Raw genomic sequence first — 15983 nt, forward strand, 5'->3', positions numbered from 1 at the left:
AATACAGTCCAAGAACTGAAGAGTCTCACACACCAGATTGTAGTTTGTCTTGTTGTTTTGGTTGCGCAGAAAGTTCTGGATTTAGAGCACACACAAAAAAAAAAGAAAAAACGGTCAATCAGCAGACAATTTAAGAGACGTTAAACTTCAAGGTTCTTACTCTCAGTCAAACAAGAGGCCAGTACCTGCAGTTCTGTATTGTGGTTCTCACAGAGCAGCTGTAGGTAACGTAGGATTGGCTTCATGATGGTGATGGCTGGGCTCATTTGAGTTTCGTCTAAAACCTCGTCTGCCCCGACGATTTCACTGTTCTGGCCGAGGCCTTCGAGGTCGGGGTCCAGCTCCTTTCTGAAGGCACAGAAGGCCTTCGAGGTGACCGAAGAGGCCTCCTTAAGCTGCCCTTGCATGTCCTCCCTCATATGAAGCCCTGAGTTGGTCCCTAGAGCACAGCATGCCAATATAAAAACATAATGAACTGTTTAATTATTGGGCAGAATATAGGTCTTTGTAAACAGAAGGAGGAAAACAAGCAACAAGAAAAAAAGTTTCCATTTCAGATACTGATCAATGGCAGCCTTCACTATAACAATCTAGACATATTGAAAAAGAAATTCAGAGACCCCCCTCCCCAACAGGTGGGCAACTATTGAGTGGGGTTCTGTAGCATGAAAAGTACCCGATCTTGATACAATGGGCTTTTGATAGGTTTGTGATGTGGGCCGTCACATGGCCTCTGACATGTGACTGCAGGAACTGAGAACAACAGTCAGCCACAAAGATCATTCTGGATTTATCCTCCACTATTGTTTAAAGTCAGGCTCGAGCTGCACTTGAGGACCACACATACTGTAAAAGCATTAAGGTTATCAAGTTTATATTTAAGCCTATTTTGTGGCTTTTCACTCAGTCAAGGTCTGTTTCTATGGAAATGCACGGCTGTGCCCAAGACATGACCCCAGTGATTCAGTATGTCACTTTTAAATTCTCATCTCTAGGTACATCTGGCATTATTTTCCAGGTAGTTCACTTTATATAAACCTTCCTTTCAGCTTCGTTTTGACAGTGGTTTGCTGCATGTTCCAGACAGCAGATGTGACAAATGTGTTTTGGCCACACTCGAGAGTGAAGCCAAGGAGCCGTGATGTGTTGGCTCTAATTCAAAGGTTAAAATGCATCATTACTCGACTGTACCTTTCTTTAACCTGATGCTACTGACGTCACTGTCATCCTCCCTTTTTCTGCAGCTGAGCTCAAACATATTGACGGACACGGTGGCTCGGATCTCCTGTTGGGCCGAACGCATGCGGTCGTAGAAAACCTTGAAGAACCTCTCTGACTTCTTCTGCATGTGCAGTTGGTTATAGAAGGAGTTCTGGGTGGAAGGCAGAGTAGTAATCAACATAAATCCAAAACTGTGAGTGGGTGTGTTCTGGGTTTTAGCTGATCAATGTGAATGGAAATAAAAAGGGTTTGAGAGCCCACCTGTATCTGTGTGTTTCCGCCCTGGAGAAGGGCAATGCCCAGCTGGATGCTCTCCTCAAACACATGGTCGTTCTTGGTGTTGACGATGAGGTCGACCACCAGCTCTGATGCCCCTACGTTGTCCAAGAGACACTGGATCTCCACCACACTGCTGCCTGGCTTGTCAGAGTCCAACATGGGAGAACCACCTGCAGAGATTGAATATTAACATTAAACATGATTGTGCTCTGAACATAACTGGACACTTTATTGATACATTTTTATTCTAATCCAACTATATTCCACACCTGCTTGGACATAAATACTGTGTGTGTGTGTGTGTATATGTTTGTTTGTTTGTTTGAGATATATATATATATATATATATATATATATAGTCACACATTGTGCTTTAGGAATCACTTTAGCCTGATTCAAAATCTGCCAGCAATTGTCAAGCAGCACTTCTCCTAAGAAGCTGTCATGTTAGCTGCAGCTGTTGTTGTTTCCTCCTCTGTATTTATTGCAGCATCTACTGGGTTTATTTGGGGTTCTCAGTACCTCCGGATGACGGCTTGACAAAGCCGCCAGATGAGCTGTTTCCACTCCCAAGCTCTGACTTGGAGAGAAGCTTTTGATTTCCAAAGTAGCGTGTGAGGAGGATCTTTCTTAACTCGTTTCCCTGCGGAGACAGAAATCACGATGTTAAATCCATATCACAGTCTGAGAGAGTACCAGCCTCAAACTAGGAAATTCACATTTTAGTCACATTTTGAAAAAGTAGCATTTTGTGAGCCATAACTATAAAAGTATCATCGAAACAAAAAGGACATGTTAGCAAATGTCCTGTCCAAGAGAACAATTGTGGTGTATTCACTGGCATGAAATCCAACCAATCATCCAAACAAGAGGGCTGAGCAGATTTCATCTTATACCTAATAGGAATGATCAACGTTAGCCCATGATGCATTTCATTTTTGATGGGAGCGATGGCTTTCAGGATAGAAAAAAACGCTTTTATCAACAAAGAAAGTGGAGCCTCTCACTGAAGAGGATGACAATAATAGTGTTGTCCGATAATCAGACTCTAACTGAGCATTTATGAAAGATTCTGAGATGGCAGCCAGGACTTAAAAAAGTTCAGCTAAGATAAAGTTTTTTAGGTTTGTTACAATTAGTGATAGTTTTTCCTGAAATCTTTTTAATATCAATGTTTTCTTTATTCTTTCTTGAACATGAACCATTGCATTACGATTTGAAATCAACTTAAACTTTACAACTTTTACTTTTTTTTTCAAACTACAAATAAAAGACAGTTTCATCAAGAGCAACCTCAGCAACGTGGATGTCTGTGAGTGAGGGAATTGCATTAAGTAAGTGAACTAAGAACAGAGATGGAAAAAAAAAAAAACTGACAAAGTGAATACCTTATTGAAAAGATGCACATACAGCATGCACACAAAAGGATCTCTTGTGACATTTGACGCAGATAAGCAGAAATGAGATTAAAGGATTCATGGAGATAATCTCCCCACGGTGGTTGTGTAATCCAAGTGCGAGAGTGATTGACAGGTGGATGACTTGCATTGTGCTCGTCACCACCTATTTTTATTGTGCAACAGGAAGAAGCAATGGATGGATGGCATATAAAGAATGCATGAACACGAAGGGTGGTCAGCAAGTTTCTATGGCAACATAACTCAAAATGGCCTTGTTTTGATGACACCTCACCAGCGTCATTGATCAACAGAGGGGAAGGATGGATGAATAGTTGCTTCAACCGATCAATTGAAGGGTGGTGCAAAAGGATGAATGGACTGTAGGGAGCAACCTCTGGTTTCCATGGCAACATGTGAGTAGGACAATCAACCTTCCCCTGAGATACAGGTGGTGGACAAAATAACAGAAACACCTGAAAATATTAGAGCTTTGCAGTAAATATAGTTTTGATGAAGCTCATACTCTCTGGTGGTACTGACGTGTTGATCCAAGTGATTAAGTGACAACGCATTGTTCCTCTCAGGTAGTTTAGTTTTTCTGTGTTGTGTCCTGTGTGGCATACACAGTCACAGGTTTTAAACATTTTCCCTTTATTATATTACATCATTTCGCAGCGTTTGCCACTGACGCACCAACAATTCATACAACGATTATCCGGCCTCTTTGTCCCTCTAAAAGTTCCCTTATGATGATTGTCACACCTCTATTAAAGCTGACACATACTGCTAATTGGTATTCAGCTTAATATGACTCATTTGTGTCGCTGCCTTTGTAAGCGTATTTAACAGTAGTTGCTGGTGCATTGCAGACAGCGCAAAACTGTAATGTGGCTCAGGAAAAACAAAGAGAAATACTGGTCACTATTAATGGTATATTTTCAACAACACTCCAAAATGCCTGATGAAACAAAATGAGGCACCTCCATGCCTCGCCACGAAGGCTGCCCGGGTACAGTCCAGCTAAAGAGCCTCCAACTAAGTGCACTGAGGAGTGAAGATGTGGAGGAGCATGTGCAGCCGATGCTCCCTGTGTCAGTAAACACTCCATCTCATCTGCAGTCAGCAGAGACACTTGTCTGCCTGCACTGTCTGGCTGAGCTGTCCCACAAACACACTCAGACACACACACACGCACACACCCACACTTCTTGAACTGAAGGTGAGGATCCATTGAGCTAGCCTCTCTCATTTCCACACAGTAATGCACAAGGGCAACTACAAACTCAGCAAAACGCTCTGCAAGGCAATGCATCCTAATGCACGTTCTTTGACTGATTACAGATTAAATCATGTTTGACTTAACATTTCCCCTTTTCTGACAGAGGACGTGATGGTTTTGCACGACTCTGAAACACCAGTGAAAGAAACGCTCTGTGGGTAAAGTTGAAAAGAGGGTGGGGGTGACAGGTTTTTGCTCTTGTTCGCCTCCCTTCTGGGCGATGCAGTCTGCTGGCTAGGTCTGCAGAGTGCAGAGAGGAGAGGAGTCAGCCCAGCCTGACTCATCTGCTTGCTGCTGCATTGACGAGAAAAAACTCCAGTCAGGTGATGTAAGAGCCACGAGAAAGAAAGGAGAGATAGACATAGAGGTAGAAGAACTGACAGAAGTAAGAGGAGGGAGGGAGGGGGAGTGGGGGTGAGGGAGAGGAGGAGAAGAACAAACAAAACCCAGCGAGGAGCAGACAGTCATGGTGTTTTTTAAAATGTGCACCGGCACGCCACACTGCGGTTTTGGTGTCCAAGCTGAGGATGAGCTGCCGATCCCCACCTCCTGCATCCTCGCACCCCCTCTCCTCCACCCCTCCCTCCACCAGCCCCCTCGCAGCTCTGCTGTCTGCAGATCTCTCCCACTCCGGAGAAATGCACAGAGAAAGAGAGACAAGAAGTGCCCTATGCTTCTTTAGGTGGTCTGAAAACTCTAGCAGGCAGCGGAGGGCAGCACCAGCTGTGAACCAAGACAGGCACTGCCCGGAGGCTTGAGGTGCTCAGGTCAGACAAGGTTGATTATAGCAGAGACTGAGGGCACACAGGAGGAGAATGTTACCCAAACAGTTTCTTTTCTTTTCTGTGTTACTTCTCCCACAACAGAAACATGAGGACTCTGGGTGTGTGTCTTTTGTCAATAGTGGGGAACGCTGATCAAGAACGCTGTGGCACAGTACAAATAGAGCTTCCCCACAGGCCATGTGAGGGCCGATCCAACATCCAACAACTTTACCATCAGGAAGCAACATTTAGGTCCCAGCAGAAACTGCAGTCAACACACTTTGTTCAGTACAAAGTTTCAAACTGAAATTCTACCTTCTATTGCTGTTGTAGTTTAGCACAGGATACTAAAACTCATACCGAAACTCAATCTGATCACGTACAGTAAAAGCATGCGTTGCACGTTATCCAACAAAGACTTGAGATGCCTCTCAGAAGTCCGTGTGCTTCCCCACAGCTTGGAACTGGAGTGAAACTGAAAAGCTTAAACTGGGAGCCGTCTGTAATATAATACATATCCATATCAATGTGGTTTTGCAAGCCTTTCTCTCCAAGGGAGTTATTTCATGAATAGGAGAAAATCAGGAAATCAAGACACATACAGTGACATTATCCTGCTGTTTTAGTACAGACAAGACAGAGATGTGTGAAGACACAGACAGCCTGCAGCTGCCAATGAGGACAGTGAGGCCATGCTATCTGTATTTTTCTGGGAATTTGGGTATGATTTCTAGAAAGAAAATAGAATAAAATAAAATATAAAATATTTGATTATTTGAATACATTTTACAGAAAATATAATTGAATGTGCAGTGGCGGGTGGTGGCTTCAACTCATGATTTCTAAAATTCTGGCTACGGCCAGGTATACAGGGTAAGATATATGCTCTTTAATACTGGGCTGTGCTGAGCTATGTTAGGTGATGCCTTTCAATTAAGTTAGAGCTAGGCAAACTGAACCATTTTTCCTCGTTTCTCCCCATTATATGAAATGTTTCCTGACCCACGGTCACTACAAGTAGTTCTCTTTTAAGCATTCGTTCGGTATCTCACATATGAGTATCCCATATGTGAGATACCTCACTCATGCTATCAGAGAACTGGGGTTACAGTCGTAACCTTAAGCTCTGCAGCTTTGTGCACAGGGTCAAAAGGGTCTACCACGGTACATGCATCTGATAAAACTCAGAGACACTCTTGCATGGAGACACACATCACATGCCGCCATTTATAATGTTTTCAAGCTGCAATTCCACAGCACATAAAGTGTTTTCACCAAACAAACAAGCATATCAGGAAAAACAAATTAAGCCCACATGTGAGAGCAATTGGTGAGACTGGTTCAGGGAAATACAAGACCAGCAGCGTAAACAAGCATTCATTCGACTGTTAGCTGGCGGGTTCACTATGGCCGTTTTACATGTGATTCACTAACATTGTTAGGTGCTGATTGTGTTTGTCAGGAAGTGATGTTGAAGATAGGTTAGCAGGTAAAGTACACGCGAGGGTTGTTTGTTTCATGTGCCTCCCCGGTACTCAGCATACAAGGAGGACAAAATAAGAGAAATACTTTACAATCAAAAAGCCCAGCTGTGTTTGCTGGTTTGGATTTTAGCCATGATGATGGCATTGCTTTATGGATTGCAAAATAATATCTGTCGCTTGGTCCAGCACTTTGGTCCAGACTCAAATATCTCAACAACGATTAAATGGATTGCCATGAAATTGTAAAGCGGGCGCCTGGATAGCTCACCTGGTAGAGAAGGCGCCCATATATAGAGGTTTACCCCCTCGACGCAGCGGTCGCGGGTTGAACTCCGACCTGCGGCCCTTTGCTGCATGTCATTCCCCCCTCTCTCTTCCCCTTCTTCAGCTGTCCTACACAAATAAAGGCCTAAAATGGCCCAAAAATTATATAAAAAAAAAAAAACAAAAACCTTTTTCATCAAGCGCCTTTCCTGTGAAATATCTCAACATCTACCTGATGGATCAGCACAAAGGTTTGTACAGACATTGATAGTTCCCAGAGGATGTGTCCTAACGAGGCCCCCGTGAGGTTTACATTTGTGGTTTTGAGTGAAATGTCTCAAAAACTGCACGATGGATAGCCATCAAATTCGGTACCGACATTCAAGGATGAATTGTAATAATGTTGGTGATCCCTAACCTTTCATCTAGCGCCATCGTCAAGATTTTTATTTGCCCAGTAAATCCTATGTTTATGACCAAATACATAGCCGCAAAACTTGTTGTACTTGTGTTTAGTGCCAATTAGCAAATAGTGACTGTAATTAAATTGTTAACTGCTAAACATAAGCATGTTAACATTGTTATTCTGGGCATTTAGCTCATGGCACAGTTGTGACTAAGTACAGCCTCATAGAGCTACTGGTGGGGCTGTAGACTCTTAGGGCCCTATCTTGCACCCGGCATAGCGCAGCGCAAAGCCCGACGCAAGTTTCTTTGCTAGTTTAAGACCGACGCAGTTGTCAATTTCCCGTCCAGCGCCCGCGTCATTTAAATAGCAAATGCACCTGCGCCCATCTTTGCGCCCATGGGCGTGCTGGTCTTACAGGGATGTGTGTTCAGGTGCATTCTTGGCATATTGCTATCTTGACGCAGCGGGAAGTGATTGCACCATTGACCAACAAAAACCTGGTCTACAGTCAATAGACCATTATTTTAACAGCAAATTAGTAAAATGTGCCTAGGCTTATGCGGCGTGCGCACACTATGTTTGTCACACACACACACACACACACACACACACACACACACACACACACACACACACACACACACACACACACACACACACACACACACACACACACACACACACACACACACACACACACACACACACACACACACAAAAATATTAGGGTGCAAATCCGCCATCATAATAGCAATGCCCCAAGGTACAAACGCGCCTGGTTTTTAAAAGGAATGGGAGATGACACTCTGATTGGGTAATTGCATGTTATGCCCAAAACACACCTATGAATTAATGAAGACACTAAGTACAACCCTTTTGAACCATGCGCCCGGTGCACGGACCCTTTTTTCTGGCGTCTAACAAAAGTGGATTTGGACACGCCCTAAATGCACCTGTGCCATGCGCTTCACGCCGTGCGCTTAAGTCGTTAAAATATGGCCCCTAGTCTTGTTCATTTATTTGAGATGTTGAATCATCTCGACAGTTATTTTTGAGTCTGGAGTTTGTGGAGTTTTTCCCCCATCAGTGTTGGTGAGCGTCCACTCTTTTCAAGTATTTGTGACTGATGCAACGACAATTCAGTCAATCACAATTAAATAGTCTACATAATTGAGTCATATACAAATTGACAACTTTAACAGAGGTGTGATCACTATTTTATTAAAAATGTGAAAAATCAGTTGTAAATATTGCCAAATTGTATAATGTGGCAAGGGGAAAAGTCTCATATGCTGATATGACACGCAGTATGTGCCAAATGCAGGAAAACTGTGTTGGCAAAGAGGAACAATGGTCACAGGTAGACACCGATGAACATGGACTTAAGAGACCTCATAAAATAAAATGAAGGCAACTCAATTCTTATTTACTGCAGGGCATACGTTATTCTAAAGTGTTTCAATTATTTTGTAAAAAAAATAAACAATCAAAAAATAAGTTTTAATTCACCCAGTCACCCTGTCACAGCCTGTCATGTGCCTCCCTGAGCACAAGTGACCTAACTCACATGCAATCAGATGGAAATAACACACTATGAACTGTGTCGAAACACTGTTCACAATAACAACTAATCTCATTCATAGTGGCCGTCAGATGCATGAGGCTCTCAAGTCAAGGCCTTTTACAATTTTACAGGTGGTTTTTATATGACGTCTCTTTCCTCCGTGGCTTGGAGCTAAAAGAGTTTGGCAAGCTCCTGGTCTGAGGGCATTTCTACACAAGGTACATAGACTTCATGTGCCCAGTCACGGCCAGATCAGACAGACAAACAACATGTGCTAATCCCTCATCGTCATGGAAACCAAAACATAATACTCAACAAAAAGTAATGGGCCGAGGGAAGTGAGGGCCAGAGGAAGAAAGGAAGGAAGGAAAGACCTTTTCAGCACAAACTCATGCAGTAAAACATACATGACGAATAGATTTCAAATTTTCAAAATAGACTTTGTTATTATTTTTTGGCATTTTAGACAGAGATTTATGGATTCATTTATTTTACATATTCAGACTCCAGATTTACCGTAGGTTCTATATTTCCTAAATCCAACTTTCTGACTTGACTCAGCATGCTGTGTCAGCCTGAATCCAGCCAAAGGTCAAAACGTACGCGATATCCATGAGCTCACCCAGCCCTCTGTCTGCCTGACCCGCTTCATGTGGATGAACCTAAGCCATGTTCCACTACTCCCATTAGTAGACAGACAACCAGGGAAAACCCTGCAGGATGAGCTCACGCAGGGACAGCCAGCGTACTTCATGCCTGGGTGTGCATGTGTGTGTGTGTGTGTGTGTGTGTGTGTGTAAGGCTTTCCGTCTACATGCATCTGAGTGATGTGCTTAGTATCAAGACGGTGGTAATCTGTAAATCTGCTTTGCCTTGGGCAGGTGGTGTGAAACTTGGCAAGCAAGAAAAAGAGGGATGGGAAGAGGAAGACAGACAGACAGACAGACATACAGCATGAGAATGAAAGGGATGAGTGGGAAAGAGAGGGAGGAAAGAGAAACATGGTGTGAGACTGATTTATATTATATAACTAGCTTTTTCAATCGTCTGTGAATAAGAAGACATGCACATACACCTAACAGCACATTACATGCATATGCATTAGGTGACGAATCGGTTCCTGGTTTAATTATAAACCACGGAAAAATTCTAGACGGTTAGTATTACCATTTTAAATTTTAAGTATCATTAATACCGTGTTTGATAACCACGCTATGAAAAACTCATGGTACATTTTGTCCAGCACAATTCTTACAAGCACAATTTCCCATTGCTTTGTTTATAATGGTTGTGTTGCTTTTATATGCACATTTGATTTGCTTCCTTATGGTTGTGTCCATTTAAATCTGCACTAGGGAAACCTTTCATGAAACAAATTGCTTATTTAACAAGCTAAATCACAGAGTTGGGCTAAACGAGAGAAAACCCTCCCAACAGCGATGCATGACTACTTTTTGACATTTTCAGCACATTTGAACAATGCCGAGATAATAATAATAATAATAATAATAATAATAATAATAATAACAACAACCGTGATAACTTTGGTCACTAGAATCAGGAAATGAAATGTTCTTACCGTTTCATCTCTAATATGCATGCCTGTGTTCACAGAAAATGTATCAATAAAACTTCAAAACTTGTGCTATGTATTAAAGGATAAGTCTAGTGGTATTCTATATTTTCCCCTTTTGTCAACAATAAGTACTACTGTAAGTACTGTCTGTAAACTAGGTGACCCTTATTATGATAAACATGAGCACTGCAGTTTATTTTGAGAGCATGCATATTGAGTCAATGTTGTCCAGAGCATATTCACTGTAGGGAAATGCTCTGGTGGCATTTCTTAAGTTTGAAGTATATTGGAGGGCATTTTTTAAAGTTCCCAGAATTAAACTGAGGACATTGTTGAGGGCAATTGAGAGCACACACATTTATGAAGCTGCCATTATCTAACAGCCAATAAAGTGCAGTGCAGCAACACATCTCTATACTGTGACTGCTGCAGAGCTTCCCCCCCCCCTGCCTGACCAGCGCTCCTGGCATGACCCAGGCGAGCAGAGAGCAGAGCTTGGGTGGGACTAGAGCAGAGAGAGATAGAAAAATAACTCGGGCGGGTAGACAGAATGCGATAGACTGAGACAAAGCATGGACGGGGCAAAGGAGGAAGAGAGAGGCAGAGAGCGGACAGAGGAGTGAAAGGAGGGAGGGAGGGAGAACGTGATGGTCCACGTGACGCTGGCTCAGGCACTGCAGGCTGTTACGTAAGCGCACCCCCTGCCCTGTCTCCTCATGGACTGAGCAGACTCCGCTTCTCTCCAATCCCTCACCCTGTAGCCACTGCCCACTTTTTTTCCATTCTACTCACATGGCTCCTCACATGGCTGCCTCCCTCCCTCCCTCCCTCCCTCAATCACTCTCACTCCATCTCTTTCTCTCACTCTCCTCCACCCACTCATTGCACCCCAGGGGAGCCACCAACCTCTGCTGCCTATGCTGTCACTCTGTCTCTCTCTCCTTCTGTTTTTGTCTGTCTGCCTCTCTCTCTCTCATTATTTCCATCAATCGTTTTTTCTCTCTCTCTCTCTCTCTCTATCACTCTCTCTCTCCTGTGCAGTGAGGCTGCAGCTCCACGCTCAGGGCTACAGGGATATGACAAAGAGAGGCCACAAATACATGCTTGAGCACACTTACACACACCTACACAAACTGACATTTCACATATCGTTACTGCACTGTCTGGCTGCTCGAATGCGCTTCTAAAAAGTGACTATTTTTCCACTTTGAATTCATCTGATCATATTCCACACAACTGTTGAACCATTTGGCTTTCGAAAAACAGCAAGACTGACACAAGATGCAAACAGAAATAGGGAAAACAAAACTGACTGCTCTTGCAGCTGTAAGTGACTGGCATGTACTATATTGAGAAAGGTAGTCTTGACAGTATTACTAATGCAATTACACTGAAAGAGGGGGTAATGACACATGCATAATTGTCAATCATAAAGTGATGTTGTGGTGCAACAATAACAGCCTTTAGTAGGACACCATTGTCAGCCAAAAATAATCATGTCTGCATGAAGTCCCACATGGTCAGAGGACAGCAACACATGCTTTCTCCCAGCTTTCTTAAGGTGCTCTAGGAAATTCAAACTATAATGTTTTTTTTTTTTTTTAAGTCTCCTTACTAAGTTTTTTTTTTAAGCACACTGATTGAGGTCTCGACTTGAGCAGCACATTTCGTGTTGTGTGAATTGCACAGCGTCACCTACTCCCACCACACAGCTGGAACAAACTCCCCTAAATCTTCCAAAAGGTGATTACAGACCTGACTTTTTTTTTTACTTTGGTCGTCACCCTTGGTGCACACAAACACACACACGCAGCCACCACTTTAAGTCTCCTCTACCAACTCTTGTCATTCACGTTCCAGAGGGGGTGCAGCAGGAGATGGGCTCCTGCAACCCCCCAATCGCTGCAGTATTGATTTATTTGTTCGGTGCTTGCTGCCCTCCTCTTCCTCCTCCTTCCCTTACTTACTACCTCCTATTCTCCCTCTCAGTGTGAGTGTGTGTCCTCAAGTGCCTCCCTGTCTTATGTAACAACAGAGAGGCCCACAGCATACTGATGAAGGGGAGTCTGGGCTCTGGGCCGACAGACCTGGGAGAAAACAAGCATTACACCACACTGCTGATGGGAGTACAGCATTGATGGCACTGGAGGACAGAGCTAAATCCACAGCAAACTTTGAGATAATTTTATCTAATTCGTACATTTTTTTTTATGTAACCGAGAGAGAGTAATACCATTTTCTTGTAGATCAGAAGTTTTCCTTATAAAAGTGACTAATAGCATAATTAAAACCATGTTTCTGTGACATACTTTCCATGCAGGTTGAATTACTTACAGCCTCCTGAAAGCATTCCTTCTTGTCCAGCATCTCTCGGAGTGTTTGCAGGATCTTGATACACAGCTTCTCCTCGTTGTCCATAAGCTTCTTGGTGTGTTTGATCAGTCTGACAGAGGGACGAGAGAAGTGCTGTATCATTCACAGCTGTGTCACTGGCTCACAAGTAAAAACAAAGCTATACTTTATTGATCACCACAGGTGATCAATAAAGTATAGCTTTTCTGCTCTCCAGGGAGGTCAGGCAGCAGCAGAGTACCAGCACCCCTGGAGGTTTGATGATGTATCAAACTAATTTTTTTAATGAAATATCTAATATATTTGTTCTAATAAAGTAGTCCTCTGACCACAGATACATTACATTCACTTTTTTTTCTTTAAATATTTACTATTGATTATTTAACGGTTAAATGTCGGTCTTTGTAATGTTCATATATAATTTAAAAAATGCTTTTTTGTAATTGTGTTTCTTGACTTTTAACTCTTTTTCAAAGCCTCCCCAACTACTGAATAAATATAATAAATAGTTAGTTGTAGTAGTAAACAGTTAATGCTAGTTTTTTTACCCTGGCCCCCCTATTTGAACGCCAGTCTTTAACTTAGCAAAAATAATAGCAGAAACTTCTCTCAAACATCCTAATCTAACCCTAAATCACTATATATATATATATATATATATATATAATCACATATATATATATATATATATATATATATATATATATATATATATATATATATATATATATATAAATAACCTTCAATTACACATCATCATGTCATGTCATCCATGCTGCTGCTCTTCTCTGTAGCTAGACTAACACTTTAACATGTGGCCTCCAGGCCTTCAGAAATGAAGAATGTGTTCTTTGTTCCTTACACAGGTTATTGGCAGCAACTTACTTGGACATGAAAGCTCCGCTCTCACAGCGCAACCGTGCAGCCTCTGGAAACAGTAGCTCTGGGCTGTGAAGAACATCCACCAGCACAGAAAACTCTGCCTGAACCTTTGGACTGAACTGTTCCTCCAGAAGGGACACGACCCCCTGTTCATCACAGACAGACACACATAAAAGCTGAGTCAAATGCTGTCCTGGAGCGATTGATACTGCTAAATACCATTCAGAAAGTCCTCATAAGTGGCCGTTTAGCTCAGTTGGCGGAGCGGGTGCACATGTGCAGAGGTTTATTCCTCGACGCAGAAGGTCCAGGGTTCAAGTCCGACCTGTGACGGTTTTCCTGCATGTCTTCCCCCCTCTCTCTCTCTCTCCCCCTTTCATATCTCTCTGCTTTCCTGTCCATAACAGCAGAAATGCCCAAAAAAAAAAATAAAATAAAAATAAAGCACTCATAAAACTTCACAATTTGGACACTCCTGGTTAAATACAATTTGGCGATGTCGGTTAGGCAGTCACCCACTTTGGTACAGACTGAAATATCTCAACAAATGTGGGCTGGATTGCCATGAAATGGTGTACAGAAAGCCTTAATCCCCAGAGGAGGTAGCCTAGTAACTTTGGTTATCCACTGAACTTTTCTCTAGCGTCAACATGAGGTTGACAATTTGGATTTTCAAGTGAAATTTGTCAATGATTATTGGATTGCTTGCCATTAAATTTGGTCCAAACATTCATGTCCCCCTCAGGATGAATTGTAATAACTTTGGTGATCCCTTAACTTTTGATCTAGTGCCAACATAAAGTCAAAAATGTGACCAATACCTGCAAAACAATGACATTGCCATCAGCTTGACCTGCTAATCAGAAAATCTTAGAATACTAATAACACTAAACAAAGATTGTGAACATTATACCTGCTTAACAATTGTCATTGCAATCATGTTAGCATTAAGCTTTGCCGGGTTCTACATGCATTGGCAGAGCTGCTTGTATGGCTGTAAACTCCTAGTCTTGTTAAAAAATGTGCACCGGTGGCCCGGTTGGCTCAGTGGGTAGAGCAGGCGCACATATACTGAGAAGTTTATCCCTCGATGCAGAGGTCCAGGGTTTGACTCCGACCTGTGACGATTTCCTGCATGTCTTCCCCCTCTCTCTCTCCCCTTTCTCACCTAGCTGTCCAGTCAAAAATTAAACGGTGGAAAAGCCCAAAAAAATAATCTTTAAAAAAAGAAATGTGCACCTGAAGCTTCTCAATGATGTTCTTGTAGTCAGGACCACCCAGGGTCTCCTTGCGGGGTCGTGTGCGGGCAGAGATCCTCCAGTCCTTGGCTGCTCGCTGCACCATGTTGCTATGGACTTTGAGAGACAAAGTGTTGACCTGACTGTCCAGATCCACTGGGATGGCTATGGCCCGTGCCTTAGCTGGGGAAGAACACAAACGTTTTGATGTCATGTGATTTTTTTTTTTTTTTTTTTTAAAACACCATAATACATTTCACTATTACATTTATTATTAATTTACACTTTATTCCAACGCTGGTCAGCAGAGTAGCAACACTCACCAACGTCAGCCAGTGTTTTGATACAGCTCTCAATATTAGCCTTCTGAGCGGAGTTGATCCAGTTGCAGTTGTAGATCCTGAAAGAAGACTGGAGCAGCTTGATGAAGACTGACTGGTTCGTCTGGGAAGAGAGAGCAGGGAATACCGTTTTTTTTAAAAGGGGCATACGTTTTGAGAAAGATAATCCTGATGGTAACACATCAATATTGTGTCTGATAGGAGACATTAGTACATGAGTTCTGCGTAAAACACCTCAAGCTTCTGCTCTAGGTACAAATGTCTGCAATGAAACAAGGAGGTCCCACGCGATGGTGCAGTAACGGAGGCAGTCTGCTGTCAAATCTTTTTACTGTAAAGTAGCTAAAAGTTGGCAAATGATTTGGTGAGCCTCCCTCTGCGGGCACATTTCAGTTGCTTGTCAGGAGGTGAAAAACAATACCTGCAGGTTGGAGTGGTTAACAGAGAAAGGTGAGCTGAAGAAACCCTTGACAATGGCCATCACTGTCTCCGTCACATACTTCTCCAGGGCCACATCGGCATGGTTTCGGTCTGTGGTACTGTTGCACACCTTAAATACAAAAAGGAAATAGAGGAAAACTTCTGAACAAGCTCATACTCACATCACATATCCCTTTCTCTGCACATGCAGCATGCCAATGGATTTAGCATATGAGTAAGCCTCCATGTATCTTGACACATACACTGCCTCATTAGGAAAGTATCAGGCAGACATGTGTGACCTTTCGGTCTGACAGAGCCTTACACTGGACATGTCCACCAGGAAGTTGTCAAAGAGCTTCCAGATATGGTTGGAGGTGTAGATCTCCTTCATTTCTACCTCTGTGTCCACATAGCAGTGATTCACAAAGTTCACATAAGCAGTTTTCACCTGGTGAATAAAGAAATAAGATGTCTGCTTACTTTCAGATAAAATAAACATAAAATGTA

At 42.7% G+C, this 15983-nt stretch overlaps 1 protein-coding gene across 1 annotated transcript in view; it reads right to left on the bottom strand.

Moving 5' to 3' along the window:
* The window catches only part of itpr2 (inositol 1,4,5-trisphosphate receptor, type 2), a 59788-nt gene that overhangs the window by 20169 nt on the left and 23636 nt on the right, over window positions 1–15983 (bottom strand). The window contains exons 32-42 of the mRNA XM_039809584.1: window positions 15799–15924; window positions 15475–15603; window positions 15036–15156; window positions 14714–14895; window positions 13478–13620; window positions 12575–12683; window positions 2023–2143; window positions 1483–1670; window positions 1192–1372; window positions 186–439; window positions 1–75 (exon numbers count right to left, since the gene is read on the bottom strand). The exon at window positions 1–75 is cut by the window's left edge and continues 126 nt beyond it. Coding sequence (XP_039665518.1) covers window positions 1–75; window positions 186–439; window positions 1192–1372; window positions 1483–1670; window positions 2023–2143; window positions 12575–12683; window positions 13478–13620; window positions 14714–14895; window positions 15036–15156; window positions 15475–15603; window positions 15799–15924 — 1629 coding nt within the window. The remainder of the gene's footprint in view (window positions 76–185; window positions 440–1191; window positions 1373–1482; window positions 1671–2022; window positions 2144–12574; window positions 12684–13477; window positions 13621–14713; window positions 14896–15035; window positions 15157–15474; window positions 15604–15798; window positions 15925–15983) is intronic.

Source organism: Perca fluviatilis, chromosome 8, assembly GCF_010015445.1.
Source record: "Perca fluviatilis chromosome 8, GENO_Pfluv_1.0, whole genome shotgun sequence".
Taxonomy (NCBI): Eukaryota; Metazoa; Chordata; class Actinopteri; order Perciformes; family Percidae; genus Perca; species Perca fluviatilis.